This window comes from Mustela erminea, chromosome 5 (assembly GCF_009829155.1).
Source record: "Mustela erminea isolate mMusErm1 chromosome 5, mMusErm1.Pri, whole genome shotgun sequence".
Classification (NCBI taxonomy): domain Eukaryota; kingdom Metazoa; phylum Chordata; class Mammalia; order Carnivora; family Mustelidae; genus Mustela; species Mustela erminea.
Genome location: NC_045618.1, coordinates 98,835,182 through 98,854,164, shown reverse-complemented (window position 1 = coordinate 98,854,164; position 18,983 = coordinate 98,835,182). Strand labels below are relative to the sequence as shown.

General features: G+C 34.9%; 1 protein-coding gene across 1 annotated transcript in view; it reads left to right on the top strand.

The window, feature by feature from the left end:
- The window catches only part of NEMF (nuclear export mediator factor), a 50,658-nt gene that overhangs the window by 9,577 nt on the left and 22,098 nt on the right, over nt 1-18,983 (top strand). The window contains exons 5-16 of the mRNA XM_032344157.1: nt 3,156-3,304; nt 4,287-4,354; nt 5,288-5,374; nt 7,410-7,483; nt 8,601-8,671; nt 8,750-8,825; nt 9,199-9,261; nt 11,364-11,441; nt 11,598-11,806; nt 12,292-12,483; nt 12,779-12,842; nt 14,307-14,395. Coding sequence (XP_032200048.1) covers nt 3,156-3,304; nt 4,287-4,354; nt 5,288-5,374; nt 7,410-7,483; nt 8,601-8,671; nt 8,750-8,825; nt 9,199-9,261; nt 11,364-11,441; nt 11,598-11,806; nt 12,292-12,483; nt 12,779-12,842; nt 14,307-14,395 — 1,220 coding nt within the window. The remainder of the gene's footprint in view (nt 1-3,155; nt 3,305-4,286; nt 4,355-5,287; nt 5,375-7,409; nt 7,484-8,600; nt 8,672-8,749; nt 8,826-9,198; nt 9,262-11,363; nt 11,442-11,597; nt 11,807-12,291; nt 12,484-12,778; nt 12,843-14,306; nt 14,396-18,983) is intronic.

The window sequence follows — 18,983 nt, the reverse complement described above, 5'->3', positions numbered from 1 at the left end:
ACACTTCCAGGGAAGTAACTGCCTTGGGATCTGTCAGATGGTCTTGATAACTGCACATTTTGATTCAACAAACATTTATTAAGTACCTTCTCTGTGGCAGGCTTTATGGCCGGGCTGGTTTTTCAAGTTGTATATTTCTGAACCAGACACTGTATGGCCATTTTCCAAGCTCCCAACTTTTCCTTCTTCAGTTAACTTTTATGTTAAGTTAAATGCATGAATGCTTTGAAGTCAGAACTTTCAGGAGTAGGTATTACTCTTTCAACACCTAGTAACGTCTGGGTAATCAAGGTTGATGGTGGTCCCATCTGTTGACGCCACTAATCTTGCAGCCTGTCTTCCCCAACATGAGACTCGGGCTATTCTTACTATCTTCTCTGACCAACTTCAAATTAGTTGCTAAAGCATTTGTGATTCCCTACATGGATGCTTCTTTGTATTTTTTTTTTTTTAAGATTTTATTTATTTATTTGACAGAGGTACAGGGAGAGAGGGAACAGAAGCAGAGGAAGTGGGAGAAGCTGAGCAGGGAGCCTGATGCGAGGCTTGATCCCAGGACTCTGGGATCATGACCTGAGCTGAAGGCAGACACTTAATGACTGAGACACCCAGGTGCCCCAGGTATTTTAACTCTATGACAACCCGTGTCTTTGCTGCCTGTAATAAATTTGGAAGGCTGTATTCTTTGGGCAGTTTTATTTTCATTAAGTTTCTCCCTTCTTCGCCTGGGTGGCTGAGTTGGTTAAGCACTTGACTCTTGGTTTAGGCTGGGGTCATGGTTTTGAGGTTGTGGGATTGAGCTCCGTGTCTGGCTCTGTGCTTCATGCAGAGTCTGCTTCAGATTCTCTCTACCTCTCCCTCACCTGCACTCTCTCTCTCAAATAAATAAAATCTTTAAAAAAGAAAAAAAGTTTTGTTTTGTTTTTGTTTTTTTTTTAAACTGAGCCTTAGCTTCTTTAAAAAACTGAGCCACTGGGTGGCTCAGTGGGTTAATAAACCTCTGCCTTCGGCTCAGGTCATGATCCCAGGGTCCTGGGATTGAGCCCCACATTGGGCTTTCTGCTCAGCAGGGAGCCTGCTTCCCCCTTCTCTCTGCCTTCCTCTCTGCTGCTTGTCATCTCTGTCTGTCAGATAAATAAAATCTTCAAAAAAAAAAGTCTCCCCATTTTTTTATTGAAAAGATTATGTAACAATATTAAATTTTAAAAAGTCTTTTTAATCTTTTAATATTTTCATTTTCCCATGTATTTGCTTTCCACTTCCTAGGATACAGAGGTTTTTTTTTTTTTTTTTTGTCTTGTTATTTTTTACTTATAATCTAGATTATAAACATTCCCCTACTTTTTCAAGACATAGTTTTCATAAGTTAACAGCTTTTAAATAGTTTGTTATGTTGATATATCATAATTCAGCAATTTCCCTAATTTTTACCTTTAGGCCATTGCTAGTTTTTTCCGTTGTAAATAAACTTCAATAAATATCTTTAATCATGTAGCTTTTGGTTTTATTGAGTTATTATTACATTAGGCTACATTATAAGTGTGCAATTACTTGGATAAAGGGTATAACTATCTTTAGTCATTTTGCCACATAACTATTGCTATCAAAAGAAAAATATCTCTTCACTTAGCTCTGAAATACCTGTTCTGAATCTGAATTGTTCTGAGTAAGATACAGTATTTGTAGACCTGCCTCACAAGGGCAGCAGTTAGTTCAACTGGTGGTCATCAAGGTGTTAATCGACTACAGGTTTCCCCTATTGTCCAAAAGTAGAGACATTCTTGTGAAACCTTTTCTAAGCTGAAATAGTGTAAAGCAAAGACACAGTTGCCGTCATTTTACATGGAAAAATTTTTGAGCATTCCCAGATCCAAAAAATAACTTCTCTTAGGCTTTTCTTTTTTTAAGACAATTTCTAAAATTATTTTTATTAACATATAATGTATTATTTGCCCTAGGTTTCAGGTCTGTGCATCGTCAGTCTTACACATTTCACAGCACTCACCATAGCACGTTCCCTCCCTAATGTCCATAACCCAGCCACCCTATTCCCCCACCCCCACCCCCCAGCAACCCTCAGTTTGTTTTATGAGATTAAGAGTCTCCTATGGTTTGTTAAGACAATTTTTTAAAATGATTTTATTTATTTATTTGAGAGAGAAGTAGCGAGAGAGAAGTAGCGAGAGAGTGCATGAGCTGGGAGGGAGGGAGAAACAGGCTCCCTGATGTGGGGCTCAATCCCAGGACCCTGTGATCATGATCTGAGCCGAAGGCAGACACTTAACTGACTGAGCCACCTAGGCACCCCAGGCTCTTCTGATATGTTAAATTGTGTCTTACTAATACTTGCACAAAATAAGTAGACATAAAGCACAGATAGTTCAAAGCTATGATCGCTTGATGGGGAGATGCTAAGGGTAATTCTGTGGAATCAGTGGTACCACCTTTTACTGCTTGGGATATGTCCTGATTCTGTAACAGATCACTGCAAAACACACTGAGGGCTTTTTTTGTTTGTTTTTTGCCTTTTTTTCATAAAAGTGAAAATCCTTTTCGGATTTCTTTTGGTTAGTGAAAACAGATACTAATGTAGGTCTTTTATAAGAAAGCCAATTTCAAAAACTGGGAGTAACTCTGTTGTGCTTCTATTAGTGACTTCTGTTAGAACCACCAGACAATGAGTTTAAAGTTGCTGTGCATTCCTTCATTATGTTTCATACTTGGGGTACTTTATTTGCTCATCTTACTTCACAGTCTGTGCTGTGCAAATGTAAAAGAGCAATGTTTAGATGTGACTTAAATGTTTTTTGTTTGTAACTTCACTTGTGTAGCTTTAAGTTTTTAAGAGACTGCATTTTTTTCTCGCTTTTTTTTTTTAAAGGATTTTATTTATTTATTTGAGACAGAAAGATACAGAGAGAGAGAGAAGCGCACGAGCATCAACAAGGGGAAATGCAGAGGGAGAGGGAGAAGCAGACTCCCTGCTAAGCCAGGAGCTTGATGTGGGGCTGGATCCCAGGACGCTGGGATCATGACCTGAGCTGAAGGCAGATGCTTAACCAACTGAGCCACCCAGGCGCCCTTTTTACTCACTTTTTACGAAGTTTTAAGAATGATTTGGGAAAAGCAGTAAATTATATTTTATTCTATTACAGGGAAACATTGTTCTTACAGATTATGAGTACCTAATTTTGAATATCCTGAGATTTCGAACTGATGAGTCAGATGATGTTAAATTTGCTGTTCGTGAACGCTATCCAGTTGATCATGCTAGAGCTGCTGAGCCTTTGCTTACCTTGGAAAGGTAACATGTTATATTTAAGCTCATTTCATAATGTATTAGAAGGTAAAATAGGTCATAGGTCAGAATATGAATGAACTGTCACATCAGAAAAAATATTTTGTTGACTTGCATACAATAAGTACATTTGTATTGCTTGAACTACATAAATGCATATAAGCAATTAAGCTTCATTTGTAGTTAGCAAATGTAAGTCTTTTTATCTAAGTCTGGCGTTAGTTCAGGTGTTTTTGATTTCTTGGTAAAGTGAGGGGACTTATTAGCTATTCTGTGAGAAGACAGATGTCTGTCTTGGGCAGAGTGCAAATGGAAATGGTTTAGCTAAGAAAAGGGAGTACTGTAGGATAAGGTGCTGATTTTAATTGTACTCTTCTGGCTGAAACGTTTTGCTGGCTAATAGCTATAGGAGAGCTTCTGAAAGTGTAGCATGCATCACATTTCACCTGGAGGGCTTAATAAAACATAATCGCTGCCCCTGCTTTTGGTGTTTGAATCAATGGATCTGAGATAGGCCCAGGAATTTACATTTCTAATAAGTTCTCAGGTTATGCTGATGCTGCTGATCTGGGTACTAGAGTGACCCACAGCATCGGTAAGAGTTCTCACCAAGTGCATAATTAGGTAAAGCCATTCCAGGTATTAAGATGTATCACCAGGTTCTACAAACATTTACCTGTTATTTGAAAACATCACTTACCTGTCATGTATGAACACACTGGCAGTAAGCAATATGACTTAGTTGAGAAAGTATTGATTTTTCTTAGAAAATTTGGTTTCACATCCCAGTCTGCTGCTCAGGAACCTACTACCCTTGGATAAATTACTTTTACAATTCATTTTCTTATCTACAAAGTGAACTAATTCCTCTTGTACTTAAGTACTCTGATGATCAGGCAATTTGATGTATATGAAAGTATTATGAATATGAATATTGCTGTTTGTTAAATACAAAGTAGTAAGAGGCATGTCAATTTTGTTTTCACAGATTGACTGAAATAATAGCCAGTGCACCTAAGGGTGAACTACTGAAGAGAGTTCTTAACCCATTACTTCGTGAGTAATCCTAAATAGAGCAGTGAAATGGGTGCCCCCCCTTATTTATTTATTTATTTTTATTTTTTATAATTTTTTTATTAACATATAATGTATTATTAGAGCAGTGAAATGTTTGCATGAGGATGTAGTTTTCAGGACTCCCTTAAGAAATTAGAAGTCATTAAAAAGTTATCTCCGCAGCTTTCCAACAGTTAGTATAGCACACATAAAATTTGCAAGTTGGGATTTTTTATTAATTTAGTTTATTAACATTAGCCAGTTTTTGGATATTAAAACTATCTTTTCATTCCTGATTTATGTCCTTAATATGTGGCTCAATTCCATTAAATTTCTGTAACTTAGGCACTGACTTCTATAATTGTATTAGTCTCAAATTTTTTAAGTACTTGAATTGTTATTACCTTTCAACTTTAGAATGTTTCTCTTCCTCTACCTAAATATTTGAAGTGGTTATCAAACAATAGTCTCTGGTACAGGCTTGAAGGAGTTGAATTATTCACCTTCTGACTGGGAAGTTAGAGTGCTTTTAGAAATAGCATTATGCATTTCTTTCTTTCTTTCTTTTTTTTTTTTTTAAGATTTTATTTATTTGACAGACAGAGATCACAAGTAGGCAGAGAGGCAGGCAGAGAGAGAGGAGGGGAACCTGATGCAGGGCTCCATCCCAGGACCCTGGGATCATGACCTGAGCCAAAAGCAGAGGCTTTAGCCCACTGAGCTACCCAGGTGCCCCTTGAATTGTTATTTCTAATAACATTCAAAATAAGTAAACTTAAAAAAAAAATCTTAAAAAGCAAAATAAGTAAATTGTTATTTTCACTGCCTACTATTATTGAATAGATATTTATATTGGGATAAAAATTTGGAATTATATTTTTAATTTTAAATTTTATAGGAAAATACTAAAAATGATACCCTCTGCTTTTACAGCCTATGGACCAGCTCTCATTGAACACTGTCTTATAGAAAATGGATTCTCTGGCAATGTCAAAGTGGATGAAAAATTTGAAAGCAAAGGTATCCCCGCATGCTACAAGTCCATTTTCATTTATTTCCTTTTTTAAAACTATGAAAATTCTGAGGAAATAATAAAAGTGAGCAGGTAGTTATAAACTTAAAAACATTTGACCTGTGAATGTTCTATCCGTATTGTATTCTCAGCTTCTTACACTGATGTGGCACTTTTATCTTTTTTTTTTTTTCTTTTTGAGATTTTATTTATTTATTTGAGAGAAGGAGAAAGCACAAGCAGGAGGAGGGGCAGAGGGAGAAGTAGGCTTCCCACTGAACAGGTAGCCCAATGTGGGGCTCAATCCCAGGATCCTGGGATCATGACATGAGCCAAGGGCAGATTGTTAACTGACCGAGCCACCCAGGTGCCCCACTTTTATCTTTCTTAAAAATTTTATTTATTTGGACAGAGTGAGAGAACACAAGCTGGGGGTGACGGGTACAGAGGGAGGGGAGAAGCAGACTCCTCACTGAGCAGGCTTGATCCCAGGGCCCTGGGATCATTACCTGAGCTGAAGGCAGATGATTAATAGACTGAGCCACCCAGGTGCCACCCTAATGTGGTACTTTATCCCTAGTAACTCACAGTACAGTCTCTACCTTATTACCTTTCAACTTTAGAATAGTTTCTCTTCCTCTACCTAAATATTTGAAGTGGTTATCAAACAATAGTTTCTGCTACAGGCTTGAAGGAGTTGAATTATTCACCTTCTAAGTAGGAAGTTAGAGTGCTTTTAGAAATAGAATTATGCATGCATTTTAATTCTGAAAGAACTGTAATGTAGCTATATGATGAATTAGGCTTTTGTAATTACTTAAGGGAACCTAACTAAATTGCCAGATTAGGATAGTAAAAATTAGAGGAAATACAAGGGAAATGGAAGACTTGGTCTTTGACAAATTTATCTGCAGATTCTGATGTAAAATTTTTAAAAAGCCCTTCTTCATGTTTATATGTTGGGATTATGTATATATAACTTAAGGTTTAGGGATAGTATTTTTTTCTTAAGATTCTTTTTTTTTTAAGATTTCATTTATTTATTTGACACAGAGAGAGAGATCACAAGTAGGCAGAGAGGCAGGCAAAGAGAGAGAGAGAGATGGAAAGCAGCCTCCCTGCTGAGCAGAGAGCCTGATGCAGGGCTTGATCCCAGGACCCTGAGATCATGACCTGAGCCGAAGGCAGAGGCTTTAACCCACTGAGCCACCCAGGCGACCCGGGATAGTAATTTTTACTGTAAATGTTTTTATGTTTAAAATTACAAGTTAAGGCTGCCTGGGCAGCTCATTCAGTTAAGTGTCTGCCTTCAGCTCAGGTCATGGTCTCAGGATAGAGTCCCACATCGAGCTTCCTGCTCAGCAGGGAGTCTGCTTCTCCCTCTGACCTCCTCCCTTCTCATGCTTTCTCTCTATAATAAATAAAATTTAAAAAAAAATACAAGTTAAATGTTTTAGTGAATGCTTTAGTATTTAAAATGTGAATTTAGTGCAATCCTGATCAAAATGCCAACAGGTGGTATTGTTTTTGCAATTGTAGTGTTTTGTTTCAAATCTGATATTCTTGTGGAATAAAAGCATGTGAAGTGTTGCGGAAAACTCTGGAAAATAATAGTATAATTATAATATAATGTATAATAATATATAATAATAAATTATAATATAAAATTATAATAATAATAGTAGTTATGGAGAATAACCATTTCATTCATTAAAATATATTAAGAATCTAACAGTTTTTGAAGAAATACAAAATAAAGAATTCAGAGACAGGCCCAAATACATAAGGGAATTTAGTATATGAACAGAATACCCTTAAGATCATGAGGGGGGGAAATGATTCAGTAAAAAGCTATTGGAATCACTAGCTGGCCAAAACACGTCCTTAATTATATCTACTGATTACAAACATGAAATAACTATATCTGCTTTTCCCGAACATTTTTTATTATTCCATCAACACTTTTCTGTTTTATACATGGTTGTTTAATAGTTGTTAATTGACACTTGATTGGCACTCCTTTTTTCCATTTTTATTCTGTAGATATTGAAAAAATACTTGTTTGTCTGCAGCAAGCAGAAGACTATATGAAAACAACAACCAACTTCAGTGGAAAGGTAGTACCATATATACTTACTGTATATTGTTGTGGTTCTATTTATTTAGATTTTCAGAATTTAGGTTCATTAAGGATCACTACCTTTAAGTGTTTTGTTGTAACTTGGAAATTCAACATCTATAATATAGTTATTCTAGGTTTTGGTTTTTTTTTAATTCATGTTGGTTTTATCATTTTTTTTCTGTTTCTTTTATAGAAATACTAGGTCAAGTCATTACTGGTATACCAGGAAAGTTGAGGGATTTGAAAATATATCCTTTTAGGCTGATTTTTAGATAGAGAAGCATATTTTAATTTGCTAGTGCTTTTTTAAAAATTAGTGCTTTACATCACTATTTTTTATATTTAAAAATTCTTTTAATTTACATTCAGTTAGCCAACATAGAGAACATCATTAGTTTCAGATGTAGAATTCAGTAATTCATTAGTTGCGTATAACCCCCAATGCTCATCACACCATGTGCCCTTCTTAAAGCCCATCACCCAGTTACCCCATCCCCTACCCACATCCCCTCCAGCAACCCTCAGTTTCTTTCCTCAGTTAAGAGTCTCCCCTGGTTTGTCTCCCTCTCTGATTTCTACCCATTTCTTTACATTACTCTAATAGGCAAATATCCTCTGAATTATCTCATACCTTCTTTTTCTTCCGTATTTGAAGTATAACTTTATTTATAACAGAAGTTCAGAAAAAGTTCTGTGCAAATTCCGTGCAAATATACTTGCTCAGTTTTTTAAATGAATTAAAATTTCTTACCAACAAAGTGAATCTAAGACTTTCTACTGGAAGTAAAATGCTTCTGGTTGTTTCAAAGTTGCAGAACATCTAAAAGTGGAAAGAAAAAAGTGTAGTGTACTTGTATAATCCCACCATTTTATCAAATCATTAGTGTTCATTTTCTTTCTTATTTTTTCTTGACCATATGAAAAAGACAGGATTATTTAATAATACTTAGTCTAGAAACATTTAAGAATTGATACAATCAGTAGAAAAATGCAGCAGATTATTTAAAACTGGAATAATCTTATAAGTTAAATTAATAAAATTTGTATCAGTCGTGGAAAGTAAATCTTTGTTAACTATGAAGAGAAAGAGTTTTAATATTGGATTTTTGTAGGGGTACATCATTCAGAAAAGAGAAATAAAACCAAGCTTGGAAGTAGATAAACCGACTGAAGACATATTCACGTAAGCATGTAGGCATGAGTCAATTTGCTTTGGATGTTTATTAATGTTCTTGAGTGATATAATAAATATGTTTTACAGGTATGAGGAATTTCATCCTTTCTTGTTTTCTCAACATTCACAATGTCCATATATAGAATTTGAATCATTTGACAAGGTGGGTTTTCCAATTCTGTTTTTTGACCAGTTAGCACGATAGGAGTTATTAAATTAATACCAACTTGCTTTGATTGCTAAATTGAAAATATTTTGGAGTTTACAGTCTCTGTGAATCTGGGCATTAAAAATCAATGCAGTCACAAGTAAAAACTATTGAAAAGTTTTGTTGCCCTCTTATTTCAAGATGAAGGACCAAAGATTTTAACTTAAGTTGATTCTATTTATATGATACATTTACTGGGAATCTGTTCAAGTTCTTTGAGTAGTGTTATAACATAAAATGGACTCTAAAATTCTATGTATGTAAGTTGAAGTAGAGACCATGGTTTTTTAAAAAACTAGTCATTATCTTTTTTTTTTCTCCTAATAAGGCTGTGGATGAATTTTATTCCAAGATAGAAGGTCAGAAAATAGATTTAAAAGCTTTACAACAGGTATGGTATTGCTGAAGACATTTATATTAAACCAGCTAGTCTTAGTGTGGTTTGCTGTGTAAATGATGCTTTCATAATAGGAATGGGCAGCCTTTCAGAAGTGGTATGGGAATGCCCTGATCCCTTGGTTTATTGATAAAGGTCCAGGGGAGGTCTCATTGTTGAAAAGCATTCCCTCATTTGTTCCATCAGTATGTCAGATATTCTGCAAAATGCAAAATACAGTGGGAAGGTGGGCCCATTATTTATTCCTTAGTATAATTTGCATAATTACAGCAACCCAAAGCTTCTCAAACTTTGCTGTTAAGGGAATACTATTCCAAGGAGATTTTTTAATAGGCCAAAAGATAGGAAAACGTCCTTTCTGTACAATTTAATCATATTTATCATTAAAATGTTTTTTTCTAAGTGGGCTAACTCTGCAGGAGAGTTTAATATGCTGTTTCCCCAGCATATTTGACCACATTTTTGGAGCATTGCTGCAAAACAGCTTCAGAAATTAGCCACATTCACTCTTGATTTGAAGGGGATTTGATTTTTCAAAAATATTAAGTAGGGGCACCTGGCTGGCTCAGTCATTAAGCGTCTGCCTTCGGCTCAGGTCATGATCCCAGGGTCCTGGGATCAAGCTCCGAATCAGGCCCCGTGCTCAGCGGGGAGCCTGCTTCTCCTTCTCCCCTGGCTGTTTTCCCTCTTCGCTGTCTCTCTGTCAAATAAATAAGTAAAATCTTAAAAAGTATATTAACAGGTAAAGTCTTGAAATATGTGTGCAAAAATTTGAAATTATGTAAATCCCTGTACCCTCTCTCTATCGAATAAAATTAAACACAATTTCAAAGCAGGTGGGTTGAATGAATTAAATAAGTGTTACTGCCACACGGTGGCAGTACATGAACCAGTACAGTTATTTCATGGAACCATTGAATGGCATGTTTTTATGTGCATCAGAATATCCATGAATTATTTTAGTGATCACTGTTTACTTCTAATAGTCACTGTTGTCTTTTTAAATTTTTTTTAAAGATTTTATTTATCAGAGAGAGAGTGAGAGAGCACAGGCAGGGGGAGGGGCAGAAGGAGAGGGAGAAGCAAACTCCCCTCTGAGCAGGGGCCCAATTCGGGACTTGATCCCAGGACCCTAGGACTATGACCTTAGCCAAAGGCAGATACTTAACCGACTGAGCCACCCAGGTGTCCTCCACCCCCCTTTTTCTTAAAAAATGTTTTCTTAAGATTTTACTTATAGTTCCCATTCTTAAAATTCAGATTTTTAACTAACTTATTTTAAAGATTTTATTTATTTATTTGTCAGGGAGAGCAGGAAACAGAGCGAGCATAAACAGGGAAGCAGCAGGCAGAGGGAGAAGCAGGCTCCCTCCTGAGCAAGGAACCCAATGCAGGACTCTATCCCAGAACCCTGAGATCATGACCTAAGCCAAAGGCAGAGCTTAACTGACTGAACCACCCAGGTGTCCCAATTCAGATTTTAAAAATATTACATCCAACATTCAAACATTCACTAATTGGTGATATTATTACTGGTGTTAGAAAACTTGCTCCAAATCAGTAAATTTGAAATGTAAATGATACATGATAAAATGCTATATAGAAGGTAAATGAACTACCATGAGCCTTTGTGGCATTAATTTAGGAAAAAGAGTACTCTGTAGAGATGCTGATGAGAAAATTAAAGGGGCAATAAAATAAAAGAATAAAAAGAAGCTATTTTGGTAATTAATGTTCTTTAAGAATGCTATTCCCCAAAACTTCACTTTTATGTGTTAGGAAGACAGTGTCTTGAATTTTGCCTTGAATAATGCAAGGGCATTAGGGGCATATATTACATACAGTGTTACCAGTAATCAAAATACCTTCTTATATAGGGAAGGGGAAGTGGGTAGTCAGGAGAGGTAATTTGAGAGCTTGAAACACTTTGGGGTAGGATAGACCTGGGAGGTGGGTTATAAGAACCTTCGCTAGCAAGGTGACAATATTTAGGGGGCTGAAGTGGAGGTGGGATAGCGAGTTTCAGGACAGAAGAGAGAAAAGGTACAAAAGGCACGAGAAATCTAATTTTTAAAAATCTGTTTTGTCTACAAAAGGAAAAACAAGCATTGAAGAAATTAGATAATGTCCGAAAGGATCATGAAAACCGATTAGAAGCTCTTCAGCAGGCTCAGGTATTATGTTTAGCTTTTTCAGTTTTCAAAAATGGTAACTTTAAAAAAAATAATGACTTTAAATACAACACTGTGTGTTAACTAAGTGGAATTAAAAACTGAAAAAATCGTTACTTTAACTGGCATTATAGTAAACATTTTTGTTTATTTCTTAAGGAAATAGACAAACTTAAAGGAGAGCTCATAGAAATGAATCTACAAATAGTTGACAGAGCCATTCAGGTTGTTCGAAGTGCTTTAGCCAACCAGATAGATTGGACAGAAATTGGGTTAATTGTGAAAGAAGCCCAAGCTCAAGGAGACCCAGTTGCAAATGCAATTAAAGAATTAAAACTACAAACAAATCATGTTACAATGCTACTGAGGTAAGTTTGATTCTTAGTTAAGCAGTTCATGTTTGTTTTCAGTTTGCTTTTTAAGTGTTCACTGTATTCATTTAAAAATTTTTCTCTTTTATTTGGAAATTTTTCCTTAAAAATAAAGGAAAAACAATTTACATTGAGATGAGACACCTATTTAATTTTTTAAAAGATTTTATTTAGAGAGTGAGAGAGTGTGAGCGTGTGCATGAACACACGTGGGGTTGGACGGAGAAGGGGAGAGAGGGAATCTGAAGCAGCCTTCATGCTGAGTGTAGAGCCCATCACAGGGCTCATATCATGACCCTGAGATCATGACCTGAGCCAAAACCAACAGTTAGGCACTTAACCGGCTGTGCCACTTAGTGTCCCCCAACCAAATGCACCTATTTAAATATTGTAAACCATCTATAATGTAATTGAGGAAAAAAAACTTGAAAACAAAGTGATGTCATTGACATTAGTGAAATACTATTGAATATTTTTAATAGAAATCCATACTTATTATCAGAGGAGGAAGATGACGATGTTGATGGTGACATCAGTGTTGAAAAAAATGAAACTGAACCACCAAAAGGAAAAAAGAAAAAGCAGAAGAATAAACAGCTGCAGAAGCCTCAGAAAAATAGGCCATTACTTGTTGATGTTGATCTCAGCTTGTCAGCATATGCCAATGCCAAAAAGTAAGTGTTAAATATAAGTATGAATTGTAGGTAAAATACTACTCAGTAAATCAGTTAGGATATTAAGGATAATATATGTATATATGTTTTGTATGTATGTGCTTTTGGGTGAAAACACTTTCAGATCTTATTTTTTGTGTTATACAACTTTGTTTTCATAGGGAACATATAAAATAAAGATGGTTAATGCACAAAACTTGTTTTGTGTGATTTGAGAATCTAAAATAAGATAAAATAAATAGAAAGCTAAAGAATAAAGATTTTACTTAAAATTAAGAGAAATATATTTTTCTAGATACTATGATCACAAGAGGTATGCTGCTAAGAAAACACAAAAGACCGTTGAAGCTGCTGAAAAGGTACTTAGTATTTCTTAGAGTGAACGGGAATTGTTTTTCTCTGCTTTAACTTAATGGACCTAATTATTCCTTCTATTTAAATGAGGTTTTCTAATTCAGAAATATCTTTCAAATTTGATTTTGCTTTAAATATGTGTATTTCCAGTATTTATTTTCTTCCCCAAACCTCCTTCCCAGTCTTCCCTGTCTCAGTAAATAGGTCTCAGTTGTTAAGCATCTGCCTTCAGCTCAGTCATGATCCCAGAGTCCTGGGATTGAGCCCCGCATCGGGCTCCCTACTCAGCAGGAAGCCTGCTTCACCCTCGCCCGCTCCCCCTGCTTGAGTTTCCGTTCTCGCTGTGTCTCTCTCTGTCAAATAAATAAATATAATCTTAAGAAAAAACAACAACAAAAAACGCTCCCAGCATATGTTTATTTGTCTTCCCTCTAGAATACAGGTTGTATGAAAGTAGGATCTTTCTTTTACTCATTACGTTGTCCCAGCTCCTGGAATATTGCCTGGAACATAGTAGCATTAATATCTGTTAAATGAGTGGCCTTCATGACTTGGCCCTCTGTTTGCCTCTCCAGCCTCATTTCTTGACATTTTTACCTTGAGCACTACTTTCTGGTCAAGCTGGCCTTTTCTTTTTTTGCTTACAGTGCTCTTCTTCCTATTTTTGCCTTGATAATTCTATTAACCTTTCAGGCTTCAGCCCAAATGCCATTTCCTCAGAAGTACCTTGTTTGACCTAAGCAGTTATAAATTAGTTTCCCTTGTTTACTCTCGCAGCATCCCTAGAAGTGATTAACCTATGTTTTATTTGAATAATTATGTGTTTTATATTTGTATCTTCCCTAGACCCCCTGGTGGGGTGGGAATGAGAACTTTGTCTTGTTCACTTGTGTGTCTCAGCACCAAGTCCAGAACCTATTACATGGTAGATACTCAATATCTGGTAAACAAATGATACTTTCTATAATTTGTAGGTCTTGAGCAAATATTTGTATGTGGCAAATCTTTGACTTAAATTATTTTAATATTTAAGACAAAAAATCTGCTTTCATGTATGTATGGGATGTGTGTGTAAATAGTACCATTTTGTGACATTTAAAAGTGATTTCTTGCCCTGTCATTTATTGGTGTTTTATATATATATATATAAATGTTATTTAATTTATCTATCTATCTATTTATTTTTGAGAGAGAGTGAGAGAATGCATATGTTCCTGTGCATGTCGCTGCGGCAGGGGGCGGGGAGAGGAGCAGAGAGAGGGAGAGAGAATCAAGCAGGCTCCATGCTCAATGCTGAACCCAGTGCGGGACTTGAGCTCACAACCCTGAGATCATGACCTGAGCTGAAATTAAGAGTCAGATGCTTACCCAACTGAGCCACCCAGGAGCTCCTTACTTGCTGTTACTTAAGTATGTTCTTAACAAAAATTTTTTAACAAATTATTTAAAAACTCTCTTCTTGTAAATAGGCATTCAAATCAGCAGAAAAGAAAACAAAGCAAACCTTAAAAGAAGTCCAGACAGTTACCTCTATTCAGAAAGCGAGAAAAGTGTATTGGTAAGTGTTTAACCTTTTAAAAATATATAGTTTTTTGATTTTATTAAAATTATACATGCACATTGTTTAGAAAATCAAGCAGTTCTGTAAAGTTTGTTGCAAAAACCAGTAGCCCTGCAACATTTTACCCCTACTCCTGTTGCCTCCTCTCTATAGAAACTATTGTTAGTTCTTTCAGCTGATTACTTTTGGTATATCCCTCCCTTTCTCTTAGTAATATGTTTATATTGCTGCTTCTTAATTTTTCAGTTTTATATTCTATTAATGACTTCCACTGTATAAGATGAAGATTTTATTCTTTCCGCTTGTGTTGCATCACACACATACACACCACTCAGCCTCCTAGTAAAGGTATAGCCTAATTTGCCACAGTTGATATTCAGCATTAATATTATATTAATATTTTAATTGTAGTTACAGCTGAGTCATATGACATTGTTTCTTTTCTTTCCCTGCTCAGCTTTTTGTCTTCGCTAAAGGTAAAAATTGTTGTTTCATTTACCTTTCTCTTCCGAGAGTGTTCAGGCACATTGGAATTCTATCAGCATCATCTTGCAGAAATCTCTCATGAGCTTTTTGACCTACTTTGTTCTAGATCAGTTACTCTTAACATCTTAAGATCTTTTATTCTTAACCTGGAAATTCTCTTTACCCCTCTCTGTTTTGGATTCTCTGTCCTGCATCTCATAATTCCTTTTTCTTCACTGATGGAATATGTGTTCTAGAGGCTACATGAGAAGGGTGTATAAGATGTAAAATTTTTGAGGTCTTCTATATATTAAAAAAATTATTTTTTTGGCTGGGTGTATATCCTGGTTTGAAAATGTTTTCTTCAGACTCTTAAAGTTATTGTTTATTGTGTTAACTTTCAGATTTGATCTTCAAAAGTCTGATGTCATTTTGATACTACTTTATTGAAAATTTGTGTTTTTTTTTTAATGCTCAGAAAGAAATCAAACCCAAAATGCAAAAAACAAAAAACAAAACAAAAAACTTATTTTTGTCTTTCTGTAAAGTTGTAGATCTTTTTTCTCTGTTTTCTAAAATTTCACAATGGTACCGGTTGGTGAAGATGTTTTAATCCATTATGCTAGATTCTCTGTGACACTTTTTAATTTAGAAACTTTCAGTTCTGAGAAATTTTCTGGAAATACTTCTTAGCACTCTGTAGATTGTGTTTTCCTTTTTGTTTTGTTATTTTTTTTCTTTTTGTCTGGAAGTCTTATTATATGGGACTCCTTGGATGGTCCTCCAGTTTTCTTGCATTTTCTGTTTTTCAACTGCTTATCGTTTTGTTCTTTATTCTGAGAGATTTCTGTATCTTTCAGTTCTTCCCCTGAATTTTTAAATGTTTTATTCCTTCCTGTCAAGTTTTTATTTTAATCTGTTTTTTGTGGGGTTTTTTTGTTAATCTTTTAAAACTTCCTTCTTCACTTTCTTAATACTGAGAATAGTTTTGATATATTAATTTTATTTAAAAGTATTCTTTTCTTGCAGCTCTTCTCTAAGGTTTTTGGTTTGGGTTTTGTTTTGTTTTAATTTGTTGGGTTTGTCTTCAACTTTTGTTAAAGACTTTTATTAATGTCTGGTAATCCTGAATTGTCTATTCACATTATTGTCTGTTCACATTTATACTAGACTATTAAAATGCTGATTGGAAGTTCTCTCTGGGTGGCTGGGCTTATAAAATGATGTACGTGGGCCATGTTGTGTGGAACTCTCAGTGTCTTTAGCTTTTTGACTCTTTAGCTGGTCTCAATTTTCAGGAAAGACATTTTACCCTGCTTGCAAAGTGAAGACCTGGCTGTCATAATTTTGGAAGCCCAGGGGGAATAGATTGGGGAAGTTTAGTATCCAGTAATTCATACATTCACTTAATTGTCCTCTTTTATGTATGTTACCTCTACTTAGCAACTATGCCACTTTTCCCCTAATTCAGAGATACTCTTTGTACACTTTCTAGAGAATTCTGGCCTTCTGTTAGGATATGGAAGGCACAGCTTACTACCATGTTCAGAGCTGAAAAAAAGATCTAGGGAAGTAACTGCTTCTTGATCAGATTTTTGGCCAGTTTTCCTGTTTTTAACCCCATCTTAAAACCTATTTCTAACAGTACCATGTACTGCTATTTTAAGCTTTTTATGGGTTACACAGTGATTTGTTTCTTTGCTTTTTCCATTGTCAGCCTAGATTTCAGGTCCTTAAGTCCAGTCGTTTTTCCATCTCTCGGTATGCTGTTGCATTTTTCTTCTCTCTTTCTCTTTTCTTTTCCTCACATCTCTGTTGATGAATAGAATAGACCTGTAATTTTCATATCTCATGTTTTTCTTAGGTATTGATCTCAAGGTAATGTTACTTCATAAAATAGATTGGGAAGTGTTCCTTTATTTTTTTAAATATTTTATTTATTTGAGAGAGGGAGGGAGAGAATTAACAGGGGGGAGTGGCAAAGAGGGCGAGAGAGAAGCAGACTCCCTGCTGAGCAGAGAGCCCAGTGTGGGACTCCATCCCAGGACCTGGAGATTATGACCTAAGCTGAAGGCAGATACTTAACTGACAGAGCCACTTAGATGCCTCTGGGAAGTGTTCCTTTATCAATTGTCCTTGGTTATTTGACAAAATTCCACCTGTGAGGCTGAGTAGTCTTGAAGTTTTCTTTTTGGGAAACTTTTTCACTACAGATTAAAATTCTTTAGTACTTCTCAGATTGTTTGATTTTGGTTAGTAGTATTTTCCCAAGACTTTGTCTATTTCTACAGTTTGGAATGTACTGGCCTAAAGTTTTGATGTTCTACTAACCTGTTAACATCTGTATAGTCTTTAATACCTTCCTTTGTCATTTATGATAATTGTCATTGTCCCATCACTTTTTCTTGGTTAGTCTGGCCAGAGGATTTTCAGTTGTATTAATACCTTTCAAGAACAAGTTTTGACTGTTGATCTCCACTATTATATATATGCTCTCTATTTTATTATTTTCCTCTTTCTACCTTCCTTCAGGTTTTATTTGCATTTCCCTTTCTGATTTCTTGAGATGGAAACTTAGTTCATTGATTTTTTTTGTTCTCCCAGACTCTTATCTTTTCTAATACATATTTCAGGCAGTAAATTTCCCTCTGAGCTTGGCTTTAACTATATTCCGTATTGTATTTTCATTGTCTTTCATGTGAAAATATGTTCTAATTTACATTGTGATTTCTTTACCCATGTGTTATTTAGAGTTACATTTATTAATTTTCGAACCTATGGAGCTCTTTTGGTTCTCTTTTTGCCATTGATTTCTAACTTAAGTTGCATAATGTTCATTGATGGTATTCTGAATTATCTCAACTCTTTGACATTTGTTATTGAAACTTGCTTTATGGTCCAACATATTTGGAGTGTACTTTATTTACAAATGTTTCATAAGTAGTTGAGAAGAATGTTCTATAGTTGTTAAATGTATTTCTCTAAATATCAGTTAGGTCACATTCATTAATCAAATCTTTGGAATCTGTACTAATTCTTTTTTTAATTATTGTTTTCTCAATTACTGAGAGTTGTGCTAAGAATCACGTAATTGTGCATTTGTTTCTTCTTTTACTTCTGCTAGTTTTTGCTTTATAAGGTGATAAAAATATAGAGCTGTTATCTTTCCAGTAAATTGAGCCTTTTGTTAACTGTAATCAAATGTTCTTCTAACTTGTAACTTCTTTTTTTCTTATGTGAGAGATATTAAAACTAAATCAACTTTATTTTGGTTAGTGTTTGCAGGATTTATCTTTTTCCATCATTATATTTCAACCTTTTTATATTGTTATATTTTAAAGCTGTATATATTATTTTCCAGTCTGCATTTTACATGGAGAATTGACTACATTTACATTTAATGTAATTTCTGATATATATGGGTTTAAGTCTAACCATTTTACTGTTTGCTTTCTATTTGTCCCAATTTTTCTTTACTCTTTTTTGCCTTTTTCCCTCCTTTTGATTTTTTTTCCCCTTTTAGTTATATGCTCCTTTACTAAGATAATTACAAAATTTTTACATCTTTATGATTCTCATTTTCTGTCCTTGTGGGTTTATGTCATTTTAGAAACCTCTTTACCATCAATAAGGCCGTTGTTAAATAAGTATAGTACATACATTCAGCAGTGAAGACTTTTTTTTTTTTTTTTTTAAGACTATATTTTTAGGTAATCCCTACACCTAACATGGGGCTCAGACCCACAAACCTGAGATTAAGAGTCACATGCTTCACCAGCTGAGCCAGCCAGGTGCCCCAAGAAGATAGAGAGATATATATATATATAATTTAAATTTTTATTTTTTTTAAGAAGACATTTTTAAATGAAAAAAGAAAGTATTTTCAGAATAGTTTGTGTTGTGTCCAAAAGAAAAGGTTTAGAATAGCGTTTTATTTTAGCTTTTGTATGTATAAGGAAACTCCAGGGAGGCATACACAGAAAGCTAATAACAATGGATTACTGTTTGATAGTGGTAATAGGAACTGAAGGTGGATGCAGGATCTCTCTGTATACCTTTTTGTATAATTTTGAAAATTTCTAAACTGTGTATATGTATCAATAAAAAATCAAATTAGAAG